This window comes from Melanotaenia boesemani, chromosome 7 (genome assembly GCF_017639745.1).
Source record: "Melanotaenia boesemani isolate fMelBoe1 chromosome 7, fMelBoe1.pri, whole genome shotgun sequence".
Lineage (NCBI taxonomy): Eukaryota > Metazoa > Chordata > Actinopteri > Atheriniformes > Melanotaeniidae > Melanotaenia > Melanotaenia boesemani.
In genome coordinates this window covers 28,330,060-28,353,911 of record NC_055688.1, presented here as the reverse complement: position 1 = coordinate 28,353,911, position 23,852 = coordinate 28,330,060, and the positions used below count along the sequence as shown (strand labels likewise).

The 23,852-nt window shown below is 38.3% G+C and overlaps 4 protein-coding genes across 4 annotated transcripts; 2 read left to right on the top strand and 2 right to left on the bottom strand.

The window, feature by feature from the left end:
• Window positions 1-1,549: 1,549 nt before the first annotated feature.
• Window positions 1,550-3,607, bottom strand: LOC121643099 (glutamine amidotransferase-like class 1 domain-containing protein 3A, mitochondrial). The gene is made up of 5 exons (XM_041990316.1): window positions 3,527-3,607; window positions 2,912-3,024; window positions 2,574-2,745; window positions 2,263-2,464; window positions 1,550-2,171 (listed from the first exon to the last, which is right to left on the bottom strand). Exons 2-5 carry the CDS (start codon window positions 3,017-3,019, stop codon window positions 1,979-1,981), a joined length of 675 nt encoding a protein of 224 aa, XP_041846250.1. The 5' UTR covers window positions 3,020-3,024; window positions 3,527-3,607; the 3' UTR covers window positions 1,550-1,978.
• A 1,034-nt stretch (window positions 3,608-4,641) lies between these two features.
• LOC121643094 lies at window positions 4,642-9,438 on the top strand. The gene is made up of 9 exons (XM_041990311.1): window positions 4,642-4,715; window positions 5,257-5,370; window positions 5,453-7,117; window positions 7,237-7,336; window positions 7,414-7,562; window positions 7,664-7,776; window positions 7,889-7,978; window positions 8,280-8,402; window positions 8,496-9,438. Exons 1-9 carry the CDS (start codon window positions 4,661-4,663, stop codon window positions 8,703-8,705), a joined length of 2,619 nt encoding a protein of 872 aa, XP_041846245.1. The 5' UTR covers window positions 4,642-4,660; the 3' UTR covers window positions 8,706-9,438.
• A 4,603-nt stretch (window positions 9,439-14,041) lies between these two features.
• Window positions 14,042-18,885, bottom strand: LOC121643093. The gene is made up of 11 exons (XM_041990310.1): window positions 18,845-18,885; window positions 17,773-17,947; window positions 16,214-17,677; window positions 16,041-16,133; window positions 15,857-15,961; window positions 15,623-15,732; window positions 15,333-15,524; window positions 15,087-15,249; window positions 14,810-14,975; window positions 14,598-14,692; window positions 14,042-14,515 (listed from the first exon to the last, which is right to left on the bottom strand). Exons 2-11 carry the CDS (start codon window positions 17,927-17,929, stop codon window positions 14,430-14,432), a joined length of 2,631 nt encoding a protein of 876 aa, XP_041846244.1. The 5' UTR covers window positions 17,930-17,947; window positions 18,845-18,885; the 3' UTR covers window positions 14,042-14,429.
• Window positions 18,886-19,207: 322 nt separating this feature from the next.
• On the top strand, window positions 19,208-22,753 carry LOC121643098 (cis-aconitate decarboxylase-like). Its single transcript, XM_041990315.1, has 6 exons — window positions 19,208-19,272; window positions 19,687-19,741; window positions 19,874-20,061; window positions 20,449-20,541; window positions 20,716-20,921; window positions 21,487-22,753. Exons 1-6 carry the CDS (start codon window positions 19,255-19,257, stop codon window positions 22,412-22,414), a joined length of 1,488 nt encoding a protein of 495 aa, XP_041846249.1. The 5' UTR covers window positions 19,208-19,254; the 3' UTR covers window positions 22,415-22,753.
• Window positions 22,754-23,852: the final 1,099 nt, after the last annotated feature.

Below are 23,852 nucleotides of genomic sequence, written 5' to 3'. Positions count from 1 at the left end.
AACCTCAGCCACAGAAAAGTTTGGCAGACTCAGAGAGCAAAAGAAGACTGTAGAACAGTCATATTGTCCATAACATATGCACAAAATAACTAAATAAATTAATAATTTATTCATTCTTGAAATATCCTTTTCCTGTTTGTTTAGCTTTTCAACCTCTACCATCACCATCAGCCTCAAAGTTACTAGTCTTGAAACAGAAACCCTGAGGCACAACCTGGTGGAGGAATTTGGTAAGAAGCAAACAAACATCTGAGGATGCATAATGCAGAAAAATAAAAGAGTTAGTCAGAGAGAGCTGAGAAAAGAACTGACAGATGTGACAGATATAAGGATATTTCATCTATTAGTAAAATCCTGATGTTTAAATGAGGGGGATTGAAATGTATCTGTATGCATCCACAGGTGAAGAGTACACGTAGTACAGCCATTAACGGTTACTTTCAGTATCCATGGGAGATGAACCAGACCAAACAAACCTGTATCCTGTAAATTATGTAAGCTCTACCTATATTGTATGGGTATTGCATTTTTAGTTAATTGTTTTTGTATATGAGAACTAAATCAAACCACAGGTTTAAATGAATAATCAAAATTAGAATTTTTCCTTATTTATTGACATTTCTGCCCTACATGAAGGCACCCACTGCTCTGGCATGTTGCCAAGCCATCCACCCTGGAAACATGCTGTCAGTCAACCAGGAGATCCCAGAAGAGCTGCTGCAGATGGAGGAAGCCGTGTTTTGCTCTCTGAGAGCTGGATGTCTGTAAGTTTATTTTTCTGTTAAATCTAACAGTTTTTAAACAGTTTAGCTAACAACAGAACCATAAAATGAAAAATATGTTTTGTTTTGTTTTTTTTTAACAGATTGATGATGGACTTCTTCTCTATGAAAATATTTCAAACACATCCCAGAAGAGGTGCTTTGAATTTATGATCCATTATGTTCCTTCCTGTACTAATAAAAGTGAAACATATTTTCAGCTCTGGATGTCAGACATCTATCTTGTTGACTGTTGATCCTAACAGTCTATGGAAATTTCAGGGTGAATGGAGTCGACCAGTCCAACAAGTTCTCCAACAAAGCATTCAAATTATTACTGGGGTCCACGCAGCTTTTGTTTTTATGCTTTATAAGAACATCTCAGTTAAATGTCTGTTCAATGTTTGTCACTAATTTTATTTTAATAATCTATTTCTTCTAAAATATTAAATTTTTTAATTAACAATCTTAAGAATTTCTTCTGAAATGTTAATCATAAAACGCCTCAACAGCATGTAATACTGAGCTTTTTAAATGTTTACTAAATGTGGATATTTAATTAAGTTCACTGTTTAAAATAATTTCTAAATAACTTCACATTAACTAGTAATTCAGTACCTTCACAAAGGCGGACGTCTTGTGTTGGCCAGTGTTGCTTGGTTGTACAACATAATCTTTATTTCTAGAAATGTCCACAAAATTGTACAATTTGAGCAAATTAAAAAAAAAAACACACATATATGGAGTTTAAAGAAACAAAAAGGCCTAAAAACCTTTTATACTATGGATTGCTTTAGCTTCTGGTTTAAACCAAATGAAGACAAAAACACCTGTATAGCTCACACTAACAAATTAGAATTATAACTGTAATATTGCAGTTAGACAGAAATGTTTCTGGTACAACTGCATTTATATGGAAATTTTTACAAAGTAACTAAACTGAGCATTTATTGCAGCCTTAAAACTATTTTATTTGTAGTGCAAATCATGAACTGCCATCAGAGGGGGAAAAAAAATAAATAATTTTTTCTGCAAAGATTGTGGTGACAAAAGATTTTAGTTTTTATTGAAAATTTTAAAACTTTGACAGAATTGTTAGAGTAACATCTATTTTCCAATCCAACAAAAACTGCATGTTGATAATTAACTAAATTTTTGTGGGAAAAAAAATTTTTTTTCATGGAATATAAATACAAACAATAACAGTAACACTCTTGTTAAGCCAGTTTCAGTGTCTCTTTAACCATGACACCAATGCCATCAAAAACTTGGTGAAAGGGAGCGTTGCACATGAAGGCGCAGGTGGTGACCAGCTTATTCTTGACATCAACATGAGCTTCCTCCACACCTTTGTTCACATGTTTGCATCCCATCTCCTTCACAGCTCCTGCTGTTTGAGCATACGGCCACCTGAGGATAAAATGAAAGGAAACATTGACTGAAACGGTTTCATGTCCAAAAATAGCAATAATTATAAACTGTTTCTCCCCTCCACACACACTTGTCACACTCTTTGTCTTGCCCCACGGTGACCTCACAGCCAGGCAGGATCTTAGCAGCCAGGATGGGAGAAATGCAGCACATGCCCAGAGGCTTTCCAGCTTTGTGAAAAGCCTTGATGAGCTTCTCTAGATGTGGCTGGATGGTGCAGTCCTTATTATTCACAGCCCAGTCACTCAGGTTCTTAGCCACACCAAATCCTCCTGATTGAACACAACAGGATTCATTTAGAAAATCATAAGAGGTGGAGATCAACTAAAGAGACAATCATATACATCACTCTGTGGTTATCTTTGGCTCAGACAGTCTCACCTGGGATGATGGCAGCATCAAACGCTAAGACGTCTAACTTAGCCAGATCAGTCACATCACCCCTGGCGATGCGGGCACTTTCCTGCAGGATGTTTCTCTTCTCCTCAGTAGGTTTCCCCTCACAGTGATTTACAACATGCATCTGATCTGCATTTGGAGCAAACATCTGCACCTAAAAATCAAACATCAGCGTGTTAAACTCTGAATCAAAGTTTCTGTAAAGACTAAATGTGTAAGCCAAATGAATTTTAGAATGTATTTAGAAGTTTAACATTGACAAAACAAAAAGGAGGAAAAAACGCTATAGTGAACTGGCACTTTTTCTTTCTTGTTCTTACTTTTGCTCCAGCACGACTCAGATGGACAAGGACAGCCGAGGCCTCGTGGATCTCTGTGCCGTCATAGACTCCACAGCCTGAGAGAATAACTGCAACACGCTTTGCCATGATTCCTGTAAAACACACACAAAAGCTAATTATTTTAAAGTTACCAAATCCCTTTAAACTTGCTTTAATATCCGTTTTAGATCAAAAGGTGCAACTCTTGTTTTCCTGTAGTATAGAACAGAAATTGCCAAGAACTGCTCTTCAGTCACCGACTGCATGTTCTTATTAAAAATGTACACATCCAGGTGAGAAATGGAGCTGCGCTGAAACCTGATGAGTTACAGGGACAGGAGACACTTGTCTGTGCAAGACTAAACTTAGTAATGAATAAACATATTTGAGTTGTCTCAGACATTAACGTAGAGTCAGCACTTCCTCAGATATTTTGTAGTAGGCTGCTTTAGTTGACTATTGTTTAAAAAAAAAAAAAGACAGTTAAACGTGTGAAGCAGAATGTGTTCCTTCCAGTCTGCGTAGAAATGGATCGGTACGTTACAATTAATTTGCAGTAAACCTATGAAACGTATTGCGTTTCAAATAGAAACAAAGATAAGGACAAGCGCTCACCTTGAACAGGTGTAGTAGGTGGTGTCCTGTTTCACGGAGTAATTGTGCTGTTTGGTGGAAGTGTGGCGGCTCTGAAGGCTGAGGCTGCCTTTATAGTCCTGTCGGCTGTCTCCTCCCTACTGACATCATTGGCTCGATGTTACACATCTTGCGATAAAATGCTGAATCACGCTACTGTTGGCATTATGTCGATGAGAAGTTTAAACCAGTTAATCATTTCTGGGTCGCTTATATAGTCTTGTATTAGTAAAATATTTAGTTCTATGAAGGAAGATTAACTGAAATATATATATATATATATATATATATATATATGTTCCACATCTTGCGATAAAATGCTGAATCACGCTACTGTTGGCATTATGTCGATGAGAAGTTTAAACCAGTTAATCATTTCTGGGTCGCTTATATAGTCTTGTATTAGTAAAATATTTAGTTCTATGAAGGAAGATTAACTGAAATATATATATATATATATATATATATATATATATATATATATATATATATATATATATATATATATATATATATGTTCCACATCTTGCGATAAAATGCTGAATCACGCTACTGTTGGCATTATGTCGATGAGAAGTTTAAACCACTTAATCATTTCTGGGTCGCTTATATAGTCTTGTATTAGTAAAATATTTAGTTCTATGAAGGAAAATTAACTGATATATATATATATATATATATATATATATATATATATATATATATATATATATATATATATATATATATATATATATATATTTATAAATTACAAAAGAAATCATGACATTTTGTTTATGTGCCCTAAAGTTTCTTGCTTGTGAATTTTTTAACATTTCAATTTACAGAAATATCTTGGGTTTATAGTGTGTACAGATTTTTTACTAAAGCATGACGTTTACGTTGTAGTTTTTTTCTAAAATTGACCTGGTTTAATTATCCTTGGGGGAAAAACGCAGAAGGAGGAGTCAACTTGTATCACTTACAGCAGAGTCTTTCCTTCCTTCTGCTACTGCTTTTCCCGGACTCTTATTTCCCCGCAACGTGCAGCTCTCCAACCCTTGTTTATCCTGCGTGATGACGTCACACAGCTGTATAAAGCCCAGTCTCAACACTGGGCAGAGAAACATCGCTACCATGGCTCAATCGCGCACATTAGACGTGTCTGTCGGCATCCTGGGCATCTTTAGTGGTAAGTTGTCATTTTTACATGGGAAAGAGTGTTTGACTGGTGTTTACGTTCTTATTAATCATTAGTTAAGAAATATTAATTTCCATTTATGATTATCTACATTTTATTGTCATCAAAGTTCTGCACATGTCTGCTGTTTGCATCTGATGACAACCAGCTTCCTTCACATTTTAGGAGAATTGTTATAGTGTTGTTGAGTTGAGAGGTTGAGTAAGTTCATGAGTCTGTTAGAAAGCTTTATTTAACCAAAAAAAGTTTAGGCAAAGTGATCCTCCGCTGATTCCTCCTCTGGTGATTTAAAGTGAAAAAAGAGATTATGAAATTGATTTGACTATTTAAAGTAAGCAACAGGAATTCATAAAATATCGTCAAAATAAATATGTTCAATCATCGTGAGTTGTAGATGAGTTAAGTACATTTTAAATACTTGTAGTTTTAAATCTTATTTGTTTAGTTAGTTAGTTAGTTAGTCAATCCATGTATTTTTACTTAATAGCCCACACAAACAGTCCAGGAAAATACCTTTGGTGTTGACCTACAGGTTCGCTCCTGCTTTTGGTGAACAGCTATGCCAGCTCTTCTGAGAAAAACTTCATCCCTTACACTGCTCTGGGGATACTACTCCTCATCATTGCTGCTATTGTAGCTTATGCAGGTTTGTTTTGATTTATTTATGCTCACAGATTTATTTATTTAGCTGCTTCCCATCTCCTGACTCTGCCTCTTCTCTCTCCTAGGTGTCCATCGCAGTCTGTCCCACGCCCAGCTGTTTTCTGCTCTGTGTCTGACTGTCTCTGCTCTGTGGTGTGGTTCAGGTCTGGTGTACATCCTGGTAGGACAGATGGTGCTTCATCCCACAGACCTGAAATCTTCTCTAGTCCCTGGTCTGGCAGCATTTACCTTGGCCTTGTTCATCATAGGCAGTGTTGCTGTCTTTGTGAGGAAAGTAGTTCTGTTTCTTATAGCTGTCGGCATTTCTTTAGCCTGTGCTCATCAAATTGCTGGCCTCTCAGCTGCAGGGTTTGGCCAGTCTGCCACAGCTGCTAATTATTTCCTTGTCTGTTTAGTATGTGTTTATTTTGGTTTTGGACAACTGCTGTCCTTGATCACTCAAGGCAAAGTGGGACTTCCAAACTCAGGACTGAAGGAAAAATCTGAGCAGAACCAGCGCTGCAGTGATGCAGTAACTGCAGGTTTGGTGATGAACTTGTTGTCTGCTTCTGTATTAGCCTGTCCCCTGTTAGGTGTGGTCCCCCAGCTCTATGTCGGTCATGTCCCTTGGCTGTGGACAGCTGGAGTTTTCCAGCTTGGCTTGTGTGTCCTCTTTTACCGAGCTATGGACACTCTAGCTGCCACTTTCTTTGGTTTCACTGCCCTGCTGAAGTTTGCAGAGGGTTACAGTGCTCTGTTGTCTTTTTATTCCATTCAGCCTTTCTCTCCTGTCCCTTTCCCTGTTGTCTTTTCAGTTCTTTTTTTCATCCTGGCTCTGTTCAGCTGTCAGACGAGTTTGTTGGAGGGTTTCTACCAGTTATTTTTTGTAGCCTACTGTATTTCTATAGCAGCCCAACCTCAAGGCTTCTTCCAAGGGGGCACTCAGGGTGTACAGGCAGCTATATTTGTAGCATCTACCATCATGCTTTTTATTACTACATTCAACATGGTCTCCAGTATCGTGATTCCTACAGGAAAGGGAGTTTTCAAGAATTTAGTAACCAAGATGCAAAGTGTTGTTCTCAGAGCTCATGATAAGGAACAACATGCACCTCACCTGGGCTACTCTAAATATGCAGATGCAGAGGTGTTGGGTCATGCCTGCAGTGTGCTGGCTGCTTTTGCCATCACAGCCACAGTTGGTGCCAGAAATCCTCTGTCTGTGCTGGTTCTGCCCTGGGTGGTGGTGGCTGGTGGGGCGCTGCAGCTGCTGTGTGGTTCAGTAGCATTTGCTCGGGGTAAAACCTTTGAGAGCACAGTCTTTATCCTCTACGGGGTGATGTGGACAGTGTGGGGGCTGACGAGATACGGTGGCCTCTACGGTGAAACCAGAGGCTTCAATGTGGCTGTTGGGATCATTAGCTTCATGCTGTTTAACTTTCTAGTGACAGTTGCAGCTTTGTTTGTAAACGTTACCTGGTTTGTCTATGCGTTCACCTTTCAGCTCATACTCATCAGCTTTCTGCTGGATGCAGTGGGTGCACTACCTTATGGTTATGACATAGGAGTCACCATCATCTTTGGTCTCGTCAGTTTTTACTGTTTCTTGGCACACATTTTCAACAGCACCTTCAAGTCTCCCCAGATCCCCTTAGGAAGACCTCTTGTCAAGCTGGGTGGGGTAGGGGGAGGGGCCAATATATGTCCACATGTACCCGCCCGCAAGGCCACATCAGTCCAGCAGATTGCAGGTGAGAAATAAAAGACAATGGTGCTGATTTCTGAAAAAAGACACTTGTTTAGTTGCTGTATTTGAATTTATTTTTTTATTTAATTTAATTTAATTAAATTTTTTCCTTTTCTCATGCAGAAATCATGAAAAATGGAGGCATATGTGGAATGCCAACAGACACCGTCTATGTGCTGGTAGCAGCCTGCAACAGACCAGATGCTGTTGTCAAAGCATACAAGTAGGTTTCTATTGTTTTTTTTACAATAACCTTAGTTAGATCCATTTAGTGAATCTCTCTCCTTTTTTTGACTCCAGGGTGAAAAAACAAGCCGAGGACCGACCCATGTCCATGTGGATCTCCTCCATCAAACAGCTGGAGCCTGTAAGACACCTGCTGAGCCCACTGCTCCTGGACTTCATGGAGGCTGCATGGCCGTCCTCTATTAGTATGGTCATACCCCGAGGTGAGTGTATCCACATTTACAAGTGGTCCATTATGTATGGGTTCATCATGAATGGTTGGTTGGGATTTATGAGCATCATATTGGTTTCTTGTCTCATACAGGTCCCTGGATGGACACGTTTGGTTTAGGAGATGCAGCCAAACATATAGGAACTCCACAAAGCATTGCGATCAGAAATCCAGACTGTGCAGTAGCAACACACCTCATTAATCTGGTGAATAGATATTGATAGCTGCACATCTTTATTTGCATTCCAGTTACAAAGTGATAAATTAAAAAGGCAGGATTAATGAAAATTCATTGACCATCCAATTTATTTCTTGTAGGTGGGGCCCATTGCTGTAACCTCAGCCAACCCCACAGGCGAAGCAGACACAACTCACCATAACCAAGTTTATGCCAAACTTGGAGACAAGGTAATGACAGAAATCAAGTGTTATTAAATCAACAAGTCCTCCTATTAATATATATATATATATATTTATTTTTGCTCATACCCTTAAATATAGCCCATAAGGGTGTTCAGTAAAATGTTGCAGCTAAAAGCTTCAGGAGAAAAATACCACTCACTGGAGTGTTTCCACATGATTTCATTTAAGAAGCCACAAAGTTGTCAACAGGAGGACGGGGAGAAAGAGTTGCATTCATAGTTTCTTTCAGTCAGATGTTAAACCAAAGAGGTTTCCATTAGCTACATGTGAATTTTACTTGTTCTAGGTGGATGGAGTGTTGTGTGATGGACCCTCCCCAGAAAACATTGCATCCACGGTGGTCGACTGCACCAAGATTGAAACTGGACACATTGGTTTCTTTAGAGTGGGTCTCATTCCAAAATCCAAGGTAATGCAAAGCATCATTACTTGTTCTATTAATTTCTGTAATTTGCTGTGTGCTAATTTTACTACATACAACTTTTTCTTGCCCCCTTTCAAGGTTCTTAAGATTTTTGAGGAGGTTCGAAATCGGCACATACAAGGTCATCTGAATTCTGGTTTTGAATATGACCTCTATTTACCAGACGTACAAAGGGAGACAACTTCAGGAGAGGACGACACGGCAGAGTCAGGAAGAGGAAGTGGAAACTCAACACCAGTTTATGCTTCACCTGAACAAAGTCCAGTCCTCAGAAAAGGGTCAAAATAGTCATGTTTTGTACTTTATCATGATGCTTCCGATGGTTAAATTAAATTCTAATGTACACAAATAACTGTTATATTGGAGGAACTATGGTGGTTTCCACTGATATTTTATGCACACAGACTGAAAACTTTTTAATTTATATTTTCTGAGGAATGTACATTGTTCATTGGTATTGTTTGTCTTTTTTTGTCTGAAATTTGTAGCACTTTGAACGAAACATTTGTTGAATTGTTTCTTAATGCAGTAACTGTTGCGTACCCAGTGTAATTATGTAATGGTTTTATTGTTGTTGTTTTTAACACATTCATAAAGACATTTGTAGACTTCTGCCCCTTTTTTTTTTTTTTAAGTAAACTGATTGTACCATCACAACATAAATAATATCAAATCAAAACTTGACTAAGATCAAGGAAGATAATTTATGTGGGATGAAAAAGAGAAAATAGTAATTAGTAAATGTAAAAAAGATTGTTAAATTGTGGAGACGGTACATTTTGCAATTGTTAACGCATCATTTATACTTATTCTGAAAGTCAGTACAGCAAACCACAGTTACATCCAGGCGTATAAGACTTTCCACTGAAGTTCTTTTAATAAGCCATGTTCCCAAGTAGCCTGTTGACACAGTCATTCCTGTATACACCCACTCCACCTCAGAGTGACTCCATACCTCATTTTCCAGTCATTTGATAAACACGCATGGATGTTCAGACCTACTGTAATCTGAGACCCTGAAATTACCATCCAATATTTCATTTAATAAAAATATTTTTTATGAAATATATATATATGTATATATATATATATATATATATATATATATATATATATATATATATATATATATATATATATATATAAAGACTTGTACTTGGCTTTCACTTTACATGAGTTGTAAGACAACATAAATAATTTACTTTTTATTAATTTACATTGTTGTTTATTACTTTGTTGTTTATTAAATATTTTTGTCTAAACACTGCATATGTAATACAGTGAAGGTTTTATAAGTAAAAAAAATATTTGTAAATGCAAAAGTATTGCAGAGGCAGTCAAATAGTTCAGTCTTCATCATTTTAATGCACACTTTCATTTTATGAGGAAATATTTTAAATATGTTTATTTGTTATTTAGTGAGTTGTTTTACAACAAACTGGCCTGCTCTCTTGGAATGCCTGTTACCTGTTACATGTGTGTGAACACATAAAACTGTACCAGCTCTACAGGACTGTTTTGAGAGGCACAGTATGCACCTAGAGCTTTTATTCAAACTCATAATAATAAAATGTATGAGACCCATTTATGATATGACCCAGCAAAGTTACAGATAAGCTGGGAAAGCAGGTAAGAAACAATAAATAAAGAGTAAAGACACAGAGATTATTGTAAAGATAAATTCAATTTTAGTCTTTATGAAAACAATAATCAGGAGGCCACAAAGACCGCATAGATCACTTTTTCAGTGTCTGTGTTGAGATGAGGTTTATAATCTCTTGTTCAACCTTCTGTCAATGCAAAAATAAATTGGAATTTGACATGATTTGGCCTGTTCTAAAAGATTGGCAGGTGATATGTCTACTACCATTTGCCCCAGGAGAGTGGAGCAAGACCAGAATGTGTATCATCGTGGTATTTGAGCAGTGGCATCAACTGATGCAGCAGAAAGTGCTGCAAAGTGATGGCATGGTGGCCCTGTTTCTACCTGATTAGTAAGAAAAAAATGTCTTCATGACTTTTGGAGATAATTCATTGGTTTCTGGCATTATTTTGTCATTTCAACAACTATCCAGCCAGTTAGAGGATAAAACGAACTGGACGAAGTGCAATGTTAGTTATACTATAATGTTTGTTTTTACTAAGAAAAAAAAGCTGGGAACACACCGCACAACTTTTTGCTAGATTTTCCTCTTGATTTCCAACTGTTGTTGTTACTAGTTTGCACTAGTTGCAGGCTGTTGGCATAACAAGTTGGTGCAGAAATCTATTAGTGTGTGATGGGTTTGGACTCAAACGTGTGAGGCGAACAGACCATGTCCGACTGCAGTGGCAGTATTTCAAATGTGTTTGAATTTTTTTAGGTGAATCTGGCTGAATCTGTGTGCGGTTAGCGAATCGATGCTGCCCAGCGCTCGTGAGCCCTCAGGAACAAGTATTGCACGTTTCTGGGCCTTGGAGGCGTGGCTTCAGGGGAATTCGGAATTAAGGGGTTTGGACGGTTAAGTTGTGTATTTTCAAAATGTAGCTTGCTCAAACCATGTTTCCAACATTTCCTACCCTACCTTTAACTTCGATTAAATTTAGGGAGTCTTCTCATAACAAACTCCACAAACTGTGTTTCCCATCATTTACTTGGGGATAGAAAAAGATCTTTTCATTACTAATATGAATGGTAAAATGGTAAATGGTCCGTATTTATATAGCGCTTTACTGTACCTGGGGTGATACCCAAAGCGCTTTACATTTTACATCACATTCACCCATTCACACACTGATGGCGGAAGCTGCCATGCAAGGCGCTCGACCACGACCCATCAGGAGCACTTAGGGGTTTGGTGTCTTGCCCAAGGACACCTCGACATGAACCCGACTTGGCCGAGGATCGAACTGTCAACCCTCGGTATCACAGCGAATAAAATCAGCTCACACTCGAGTGTATTAAGTGAGGTGATTCAAATCACAACTGTTAAGTTGTTACAGTTAAGTCCTGTCTGCAGCAAACTAGCAACGGAGTTCAGGGAAGATGTTAGTGGAAAATGTACTGTATTTTAATTACAGTTAAAGATCATTCATCATATTAATGAACAGTCACAGAGAGAATTTCCTAATTATTTTTCATTTATTGCAGTGAAAATGCATCTATTTTTCTGAAAGTTTTCTGAAAGTATGACTCTTTTAAGTTCAGCAGAATTTAGCCACCCAAATTAACCAGAAACCAAACAGCAACAATCAAGTAAAAGTATATTTATCTGACGCCCAGGCGGCTTCATGGAAATCAGAGAGGAAACAGGTGCTCTGGTCTTACAGGCTGTGTCCACAGCTGACCATACTTGCAAACAACTTAGAAAAGCATAATAACAAGGACCTAAGGGTGACATCAACACTTTAGTCAGAATAATGTGGGTGTGTAAGGTGTATTTTTCCAGCTACCCTTCCTTCTTCAGAATGTGTGCTATGTTTTAGTCCTCTCATTCAGGAAGCACCTGGAAAGAAAAAAAAAAACCTTCAACTTATAAAGGTTTTGTTCTTTTAGGGTCATTAAATTGTTAACGTCCAACCATGTCAGATTTTAAACTTTTCTGCTAATCTTTCCTGGTAGTCACTCAGGTACAAAAGCTATTTGTGTCCCTGTGACCATAAATTCAGTATAGAAACTTCTAAAGTTCTAAAGTGCATTTTTAAAAGTGACGTATGAGGAAATAAACAAACTGTTCATACAAAAAGAAAAAAAGGGTAATTTCCTTGTTAATGATTATTTCACTCTGCCATTTACATTCTTATAAAGGCACAAAGATAAAATTTCTTTTACGGTTGAAACAGTTTCTGCTCATAACATCTTATCACTTTTCCTTATATGAAAACTATAATCTTTAAGATTATTTAAAGAGATAAAAGTATTCACAGGATGATTATTATTTTATCATAATAATGAATTTTTGAGTATATTCAGTTAGAATTTAACTTTCTTTTGTTGTTAATACACATTCATGTCACATCTTGCATCCTGAAAAAAAAAAAATCAAAATTTAATTAGATATTTCATCAGTTTATTGAATTGTATGAAAAAGATCTAACAGGTTAATCATCGTTTTCAAGCTCATTTTTCCATTGCTTTATAAATGTGAAGTCAAATGTTACTCAGTCTTTACAGTCTGAGGAAATTCTTCCATGAAAGGTTAACAAAAGAGGAATGTGAAGATGTTCCAGTGGAAAAACTTACCCAACAAGACACCCATTCTGGAAATTTACTCAATTTCTGAAACTGAAACACATTGACAAACACACGGAATTCTCTGGAAAAGATCTAAAAGTCGAACCTCTGAATGTTTAATATAAGACTGCAGACTTTTTAAAGTTTAAAGTTTTTTTTTTTTTCTTTTTTTTTTTTTTTTTTTGCTCTGTCTCTCTATACTTTTCTTCAAGTATTTCTGGCTCCGGAGCCGACTGATTATCCATTATGGGTTTTTGTTTTGTTTTGTTTTCCTTTTTTTCAGGTCTTTTTCTTTCTCTTTCTGTCACCCCAACAAGTTGAGGAAAGTAGCCATGATCCCCAAGTCTGGCTCTGCATGATTTTTTTCAAAATTACATTTACTTTTTCTTACTTTAGGAAGAGCTGAAATGAGATGTCTTCTGTTGTGAATTGATATAATATCAATATTAAATGTAACTGGATTAAATGCAAGTCAGCTCAAAGTACAGCCCCACAGATTTGCAGATCTGACTGTGGATTTAAAACATAATTATGTTACAGTTTCCATATGCTTGTTTAAGTCGTTTGCAGTATATTTCATGGACTGGACATACCTGTCTGTACCATTTGATCAGCATTTTGCCCAAATGTCACCCACAGACTCCCACCCAATTTTATTGTGGGTAACAGCATCAACAAGACACCACACAAGGAGTAGAAAAACATTGTGGGTTTACTTTTGCCACTAAATAAAACATCAAATGGCTTGTACAAGATTCTATCAATAAAAAAAAAAATGCTTTCCTGCATTCCTTATAAACACAGCTGGTTCTCAATTACTTTTCACTCATTCCACTTAACACATCATTTAAGCAGAAGTTAACTTACATGTTCTCTGGGAGTTTGTCTGAGAATCAGGTGAAGCATGTAAATATTACAGCACTAACATCAGCACAGTAGTCAGAATTTTTATATGCCTTTCGGGTTTCAGTTTTAGTCCCAGGAAAGGTTTTACTTTTTCAGGTTAATTAAACTGATGTTTGGTGTATAGGTTTTATAGTTTTTTCCTGTGTTTATAGGCTTGTCATCATGTTTCTTTTGCCATCATATGTTAGACATATAAAAGCTGAGACTGATCTTATAGAAACCTTGGATACAACCGGTCAAGGCTGTCGTATTAGCCTTTGATTCATCAGATAAATATATTTCTGAATTGCCTGTTTAAATGTTCCTCCTGCTTAAGCTACATCATTTTTTTTCCTCACTACTTGTTTCTAGCACACTCCATTGTCATACTTAATCATAACTATACTGAAAATAAAATCTTGATATTATATTCTTCACAAAATAACTTTGATTTTCAGACATGCGCTTTACACAGTATCAGTGGAAAAATTGTCTTTATTTTCACTGAATTTTTTTGCTCCAAAAATGTACATACATCAAACGAGAACATTGTTCTCCAACACCAAAAACTAAATCTAATGTGTGAACTCCATTACAACATATAACATAATTTAAATACATAAATACACAGTTACAGAATAATTTACAAACTAAAACATTTTTAAACATTTTTTTATAAAAAATTTTAGATCAGGTTCATGCAGGTTTTGAATGACAACACTGGGAAACATTATTTACATTAAGCTTTGGAATCTAAGCTAAAACTCATGTAAAAAAACATTTACTTTCCAGTGGCATTGGTATAACCAATATTGGTGCTTTAGTTGAAATAAAACATCCACAGTTATTTAAAAAAAAAAAAGTTGAAATGAAAAGCAGAGCTTGACTTGAAGGAAACCTGCCATGAGGGTCACTCACACCATGGTATTTTTAATTCTGTCAAAGATCCGTTGGACTTTAATGGCCGGGACACACCCTTCTCTCACAATGGTGATGGTACCTGAATAAAGATATTAACTTGAGTTAGAATGTACTTAATGAAACATAAAAATGTAAAGGCTGAGTTGTTATCATGCACTTGCCTTCATCAATCTTCAGGCAGTTGACAACAGTGGATGCAACAACTTCGTCTGAGTCCCCATCACAGAGAACTCCTTGAATCTTGTGGCCCAGTCGACTGTGGTGAAACAAATGGTAGATAAGGACTGTTAATGTATGTGCATAGCATTTCTTCTTTATGCAATTTTCTGTACAAACACTTACAAATGTGTTACTTTACAAATGAGATTCTTACTTGATGACCATGCTGTGGTGGGTGCTGTCTGCCTCTCCACTGGGATTGGCTGATGTAATAGCAAGAGGTCCAGTAATGTCACATAAGTGGCCAGTCACTGTGTGGTCAGGAACACGGATCATGATGCTGTCTCTGGTACCAACACGGTCAAAAGCTGGTCCAACTCCTGCACAAGACATAATTAAGATTACAGATAATATTACTGATAATATATTTTGATTATTTTTTTCGAATTCCAAACTGTGACTGTTTTATTTAAAGGCTTTACACTAATTACCCAGTCTTAACAGCCAGTCTCCTTTGCTGACGATGCAGCTAATGCCTCCAGGATACACGTTCCTCATAAATTCCCACAGCAGAGGACTAAATGGAGGCTTGGCTGCCACCAGCTGCTCTACACTGGAAATGCAAATGCATATAGGCTTCTCTGCTGGTCTGTCCTGAAATATAAAACAATGCAGAAGTAAGGTTACATGAAATATTCCATGCTTTGCATAACAGATACCCAATTTTTCTTTCTTACTTTAATGTTGTAGATTTTCTCAATTGCCTGAGGATTTTTGCACGATGCAGCCAAAGCATACACAGTATCTGTGGGAATACCACATACTCCTCCCTCCTCCAGAATACCAGCTATCTTCAAGAGACCACTGGTGAGACGAGAGTTGGTCACTGGACAGGGCGGCTCTGTAGATGTTTCTTGTTTTACTTTTTCCTACAAACAGGACAAAGAAAAAGAAAGATGTTTGATAAAGTATAGGATATGTTACAACATATTTTAAAAGAAAGGAAATATTAAGTTTGTCAGTATACCTTAATGAGGGGAGGACCCATCAGAAGCATTCTCTGTGAGAAGATGCAGTTTACTAGTGAAGCCAAAGCTCCATATATACAAATGATGGAAACCAGTCCAAGCATGGCCACTGTCAAAAATTGCATCATAATGATTATGCTTGACCAACATGGTGGACACATTAAATATTCTGATTAAAGACAATTTCTAGGTTTAAGATTTTTTTTGTTTGTTTTTGTTTGTTTGTTACTTACTTTCAAGTTTATATGGCAGTTGCTGAAGAGTGGAGAGCAGGAAGCAGACCAGAACAACCTCCATGACTGCTGTTAGAAACAGCAGAACCAGGTTCCTGTAGGCAGCTGAAACAAATTATAAGAGAATAAGGAACATTCCCAAACAAGCTGCAAAGGTTTTATCAAAAGAATGAATCAACCTTACCAATCAACATGAGGAAGGCATTAATAACCAACAAAGCAATGCTTCCTGCTGTGAATCCGTAAGCTGCCTCTGTTGAGAGCTGAAGCTGGTCGCCTAGAAAACAACGACTTGGGATGAGAATCTTGTGGAAATCTGAGATTAAAATGTCAGTTTATTATCATACACTGACATACCTGCAAATCTAAACCAGGTCCAAGTTGCCCATACAACCACATAGATGGATGAGATTACGGATCCAAAGCGGCCACCCCCTGTGACTTGCAGCCTGCTGACGTAGGCCTGGATGATTGCTCCAGAGATGAGGACCCAGGGCACAGTCATATGAAGGAGGGTAGAATTCATACTGGAGACACTTGAATGAAGCGCTGAAAGAGCTGCAACCCCGTTTGAAAGATAGAACAGAGCATCTGAGGTCTGGTCAGTTTGGGGCAGCACCTGCTGGTCTTCCTGTCCAGACTTTCTGCACATTAAAGCACTTTTCAGCTGCTCAGTGCTGATGGGCTGTGCTCCGACAGGGATGAGAGACTTTTCTGCAATGGTGTTTATTAGACGCGAGAAGGTGCCATAGATGGAGGCCGCAGTGAACAGGGAGCAAGCTACACCAAAGAAGATGTAGTAATCCTGCAAGGGGATCTGAGGGATTGTTGCAACTGTGACCAGGACAAAGAGCAAGTTGTGGATGAGCTCTAGGACGTCCATGTTCAGGCTTCCAACACAGAGCACCAAGCCTGCCACCACAAAGAACCAGTTTCCCACCATTGCTTCCCTCCCAGAGACAACTTGATTCTCCTGCACTATCAGAGCAGATACCACAAACTCGTCCCATGCCTTGATCAGCCAGTATGTGGCATGAAATCCAAACTTAGTTGTGTGGTAGCAATCTTGACGCAGATGAGCATAGTAGCTGGAGAACAGCTGGGCAACTGAGACAATTGATACCCAAGCGACTCCTAAACCAAATGATTTCATGTACCCAAAACTGTAGAAAGCAAAGATGAAAGGAGCAACAGAGTCACAGAAGAAACCCAAGGCCATAGGCTCTGCATATTTTGTGTTCTTCTTCTTCTCTTGGCCAATGCTCTGGGCACTTGCTGAGTTGGTGGTTCCCAGCAGGAGGACATTAAAGAGAGGGGTCCCAAAGCCTTTAAGGACTAAACGCTGAGTCAGACCTTTGATGAGCAGAGCAGCTGAACCGTAGATGGCAAAGAGCAGGATGAGTAACTCCAGAACTCCAGAGACCACAAGGGCCCAGGAACCTGCTACTACAGCTACTGCTTCAAAGATTAAAGTGGCTGTGATGGCCCCAAAAACAAAAGGCATGATGTAGTTGACTGTGGCAGAGCAAAATGCCAGGAGAAAGGACAGCAGGATATAAGGGACCAGACCTGCAATTGCTGACTGTTCTATGGACAGGCATAAGCGGCACTCTGTGGAGTTGGAGGGAATGTTTATCAGCTGATGCAGCATTGACATTTGACTATGAAATAAGGCACCATTGTAGATTCGGGTTGCTCCATAACTACCCCAAAGAGCGGCATAGCCAATGAAAGCAGTGCCACTCAGGTGATCATACTTCCGAAAGGAAAGCAGTCCAGCCACCAGCTGGCAGATACCGCCAATCAGGATGAGATGAACACCTGTAAAAAGTGTTGTAAATTGTTGTAAACTATCCTGATATAACTTTTAAATATAACGTCTTGCTTTTAACTACAGATTTTACTACAGGTTTTACCTGCAAGTATGTTCTCCACTCCAACTGGTGCAATGCCAGAGTGAGCTGTATTAAAGTTCTGTAGAAGTACAAGGAATGCACTGATCCCATTTGATAACATGCCCAACACTCCTGGTTCCCCATAGAAACTAGCAGGAAACCCGTCCGATGCTGCCATGATGGTTTTTTAGTTCCACTGCAGTTATAAAGAAGAAAAGAAACACACACAGACAGCACAACATTAATGTCAGACTAAATCATAATGTTGTTATTATGAAAATGGTATTGCATCAGGATGTGTTATGAGCTTAACCCTTTAATGCCTTAATTACTAACAGTTATACCAAAATAAAAATTAATAAAGGAAAAAATAAGGAAAAAAAATATACCAAAATGACTGGAGTGTAATCAAATACAACTGAATATTAAAAACATTAATAACAGTACATAAATAAAAATAATAAATACAAATGCATACATAATACTACATTAAAATGAATAAATAAACAAATAAAATTCTAAGAAAAAAAAAGGCCAGAAGCGGTTTAAAGCAAATTTGTGACATAGTGACAATAGGCTTAGAGGCATATGGAGGATGTAAAATGCAGTGAGTAATGAGTTAATAGGACCAGTTTTCTGGTCCTACACATTCATTAACATGCTTTTAAACAACATACGCATCATATGAGGTAAAAAAAAAACCTCAGTAAAAACTGATACCTGAGACTTTCTGGCCCTCCCCCACAGTGAGTGGGCTGAGCTTTTGTTGTTGCAGGCTGTTTCAGCTTTTCTACTCTCACAGTGTCGTCAGGCTCCCCAAGGAAAGCATTTTATATTTAACTTTAATCCTGAAATCTATTAACTCCAGAAACAGCTACTGTTTCAAACTGAGTTGGTTATACATGTTCAAGGTTTGGAATCTAAGCAAATAGTTTTTGACTGTAATATTGTTGTATTTTCATGCAGCATCTCTCAGTAAAAAACTTTACCCCCTAAAGACAGTATGCCATCTGTTTCAGGCTGTTTCTAAGTTACAGACAGTGCCAAAATCTTTGTCCTTTTCAGTAATAAAATAAACAAGATAAAGTCTTACCTGGTGAAGATGCTCAAACAGGTGAACTGCTGAGTTATGCTGAAGCAGGGCTGAAAGTTTGTTATAAATAAGGCTTCCCTTTGTGTAGGCGGAGTTGAAAATTCCCAGACTGAGAGTTGACATCACTGGACTTTGAGAAAGCCTTAAACTCCTTCCTCCTCTGATGATGATCGCTTGTCACAAAGGTGGTGACTACTGTGGAAATTCCTGTTGATATGACGGGAGATTGTTATGGATATACTTGCCCTTCCCTGTTCCTCTAAGCCAAGTATTGGTGACCATTGTGTGCTCTAGACTATAAAAAGCAGGTGGCTTCTCAATCAGAAAAGCATCAGCATCCTTCACACTGCTGCTGCATCGAAGAGAAACAAGAAAGAAAGTCAACTTGACAGAAATACCAGATTGAAGCCATGCTTTCCACGCTACAGGTAAAATGTTTTCTTTAATTTCCTTAATTTATATATATATATATATATATATATAGATAGATAGATAGATAGATAGATAGATAGATAGATAGATAGATAGATAGATAGATAGATAGATAGATAGATAGATAGATAGATAGATAGATAGATAGATAGATAGATAGATAGATAGATAGATAGATAGATAGATAGTTTCTTGTGAGCATGTAGTAAAGGAGTACTTATACTGGACCACACCTGTTACAGCACCATGTCAGCAGCACAATTGCTCTTTCAAACAGGATCACAGGCTGAATGATTTTCATTAGAGTGATTGCAGCCCATTCACTGGGTTCAAAAAAGAAAAAGTAGAAAATTGTCATGTGTTCTAACAGTCTGTCATGTGTCTGTCTTCTGTCTCATTTAATCTTGTAGAAATGCATTAGACCAGTGCAAGCTGTCAGAGGACTGCATAAGTCTGCGGTGGAAGGTTAGCCTATGTTGTCAAACATTAAGAAACATTTTACTTCTATGAATTACCTGTTATTAGAGTCAACTTTATTACTTAAAAATATTAACATTTATTTCTTCTTAATTTCTCTTTCTCACTGTATCCTTCCAGTCTTGAAGCGTCCAGCTCCAGAGGACACAGTCACAGCCAGTTTTGGGAAGTTCATCAGTGAAATTAAGCCCCAGCATTTATCTCCTGTTGTGCTCCACCGCAGTAAAAGGATGGTTCTGGACAGCATTGGAGTCGGCCTCATTGGAAGCACAACAGAGGTGTTTGAACTGGCCCTGCAGCACTGCCAGGTGAGAATTAGAGAACAGAAAAGTGATGAAATTAACTTTTTATCAACATCTTGTCTGATATAACACTGTGAAACAGATGAAAGCAAATGCCTGACCTTATATGAACAGTAGTGCTGAGTCAGTGCACACTGTGTGGACAGATGAAAGGACAAAACATCTGGTTATTATAATACATTTATTCAGGAACAGATTGTTTTTTATTTCTCTCTTCATCTCTGATGAACTTTAAACGTTGCTGTTTGTTATATGACTTTCAATAACAACTTATTCAGTCCCCATAATCTGTAGTGTGTCAGACCCAAAGTTTACATTAATGTGTGTGTTTGTGTGGGTAATCATACACACTGAGAGTGTAAGTGTTGTTTACATGTCCTTTTCCTTCCCCAGTACATGTACGCCCCCGATAACATCAGCAGTGTGTATGGGCACAGGGGCATCAGGCTGTCTCCAACACTGGCAGCTTTTGTCAATGGCATTGCAGTAAGTATAGAGTGAGAAAACATTTGACACACTTTTCAGTAATACAGCAACTGTTTCTAATCTGCTGTACAGGAAGGATTTATTTAAAGAGAATTAACTGGCTTGAGAACTTTCTAAACATTACTTTCCACATGTGCAACCAGTATTTGATTACTAAAATTTGTTTGCCTGTAGACTCATTCCATGGACTTTGATGACACATGGCACCCTGCCACTCATCCCTCAGGAGCCGTCCTTCCTTCTGTGCTAGCTCTCAGTGACATGATGCCAGCTAACAGTAAACCTAGTGGCCTGGACTTCTTGCTTGCATTTAATGTTGGCATCGAGATCCAGGGCCGTCTAATGAGATTCTCCAATGAGGCCCACAACATCCCCAAAAGGTTAGTGCTTCAGAGTTAAGAAAGGACACAGAAACTCTATTTTTTTAACCCGAGAACAACATTACAGTTTGTTTTGTCTTGTACTATGTCTCCGTAAGTGATATAAAACCCTTTTTTTAAGGCATGTTCTGCATGCACCCACTTGAGTTTATAGACATCAAGTTTTGACTCTTATCTCTGCACTGTGCTTTACAAGGAGGCTGCTGAGGTGCAAGGAGCAGAGACAGCAGAGGCTCTGTTGGCAGCGTTGCCATAAATATCAAATGTCTCGGAAACTTCTGTTTGGGTGTGTTTTGCCAACTCAGTAGCAGTAATTTCCGGGCAATTCACTGGCTTTTTATACTTTTTTGAAATGAGTAAACATCTCCTTACTTTAAATCCCATAAAACAAGTAGTCACTGCATGTAGAAAGTCACGTAAAAGAGAAGCTTTACACAAAAGTCTTTTCAGTCAGGAGTTTCACTCTGACTGCAATGATGTAATGTACCAATTTGAAATGGTTTATTAGTCACAGAGGAAAATGTTTCCAAAACAACTGAGTAAAATGTCTCTGTTCATTTAACAGGTTTCACCCTCCCAGTGTGGTTGGTACTATGGGGAGCGCAGCAGCCTGTGCTCGCCTCTTGTCTCTGGATCCCTCCCAGTGCAGTCATGCCTTGGCTATAGCTGCTTCTCTAGCTGGAGCCCCAATGGCTAATGCTGCCACCCAGTCTAAACCCCTTCATATTGGCAATGCCGCACGTTTGGGGCTTGAAGCTGCACTGCTGGCCTCTAGAGGTTTGGAGGCCAGTCCTCTGGTTCTGGATGCTGTTGCAGGGGTGGCAGGGTTTAATGCTTTCTATGAAGATTATGTGCCACAGTCTTTAGAATCACCCAGTAAAGACGGCCATACATTCCTGCTTGAGGAGCAGGACATGGGCTTCAAGCGCTTCCCTGCACATCTGGGGATGCACTGGGTGGCAGATGCTGCAGCCTCAGTCCATGAGCTTCTTGTGGGAGTCGGTCCTGGTAAAGTCCCCCCAGCTCAAGTCCAGGACATCCTGCTCAGAGTCCCCCAGTCTAAATACATCAACAGACCCCTCCCTGAGTCTGAGCATGAGGCACGCCACTCCTTCCAATTTAATGCTTGCAGCGCTCTCTTGGACGGTGAGGTGACCGTGCAGTCCTTCACCCCAGCTGCCATGAGCCGCCCTGAGCTGCTCGCCCTGCTGAGTCGTGTCCGTCTGGAGCATCCACACGACAATCCTGCTAATTTCAACCGCATGTATGGAGAAGTCCAGGTGACACTTGTTGGTGGAGACATTATTAAGGGGCGCTGTGACACATTCTACGGTCACTGGCGCAACCCACTGACCAATGAGAGCCTGAGGAAGAAGTTCAGAAACAATGCAGAGGTGGTGCTTCCTTCAGAGAGGGTCGAGCAGCTGATTGAGGTGGTGGAGGAGCTGGACCAACTTGGAGACTGCAGGGTACTTCTCTCACATCTGCAGTGAAGATCTGCATATAATTGCAAACAAAACAAATATTATTTTACATGAGTACAAAAATATCACCCTATGCAAATTTTTACAAATATATATATTTAAAATTATACGGTTGTACAGCTGCAGATTAAACCCCACACTTCCAACAATAAAAGATATTATAAGAAAAGCATGTTTAACTGTTTATGTAATTTACCAGAACCAAGACCATGATGGGCCATGTTAAGAAATATTCAGTCAATGTTCACTGGAAAAAAAAGACATTTTACTGTTTTAGTTTAGCTGTTTAGAAATTTACATTGTGACCAAGAAAATGGGACTGAACATTGTATAGGAGGACAAACTGAGGTTTATATATTCACTGATTTTACATATTTATGTTGTAAAGTACATTTACTGTTTTTAAATGTTTGTTTCTTTTTACTAAATCTTTTGTTTTAATATGTCTTGAAATAATATATTGTCCAATTCAATAAGTCTTGTTTGTATGTTTTCATTTTAATAAAATAATATTTAAAGATAAATCACATTCTGAGATTTTTATTTAAACAAAAAATAAATAAATAAGAGTCAGAAAATTTCAGAGTCAGAAAAAGTGTTCTTTTTTTATTCAGGACATATTCACAGTCACAGTCTTTATCTTAACACACAGCTTGTTAACACAAAGAAAACAAACATTCTGGGCTGATCAATAAAACCGACTTCCATGAAGATGAAGCTCCTTGAACACCCATCTTGATTTTTTTACAAGTGAACTGAATATGCTTGAAGCATTTTCGAGGACCTGTTTTGGATTCTATAGTCGTATTTTTCCTGCCATGACTAACGGGTTAAATTTTTATTATACCTAAATCAAATAGTTTTAGCACTAAAAGTTATAAAGTGGTGCGCTATTGTGAGCGGGGAACTTTGAGTCTGGATGAGTACAGTGACTTCTTGCTGCAAAATCACAGCTAAATGCTAAACTAAGGGCTTCTAAACAGAAAACAACCAGAAAGATGATGCAGCAACAGCTGTTTCCAAACTTTTTATGCAGTGTAAGATACAAAAAAAAGTGAGAAATTAAAGTACAATAATAAAGTAAAGTCTCCCTGGACACATCCAGTCAAAACTTCCCACACACATTCTCTCATTTTCTGATTTGATGACGATGGTGAACTTACAACTAGGTCCAAAATCTGCAGCATGAAATTGTGTTGAGACATGGTTATTATCGAGGTCTTAGCATGTTTATTTCGTTTTTATTCATCAAACAATTCTGTGAGCCTCCAGTCGTGTAGAGTGGACTTGTCTTCCCAGCAAAGAGCACACTCATGATGATGAAGGTCATCAAATGTGACTGAACAGCTGTGCATTGATTTGCAGGGATCCTTCGAACAGACCAAGTGGGCCCAAACAATACCAGCAAAATGTTCACCCACAGAAATACAGACCTATCAAATCCCCT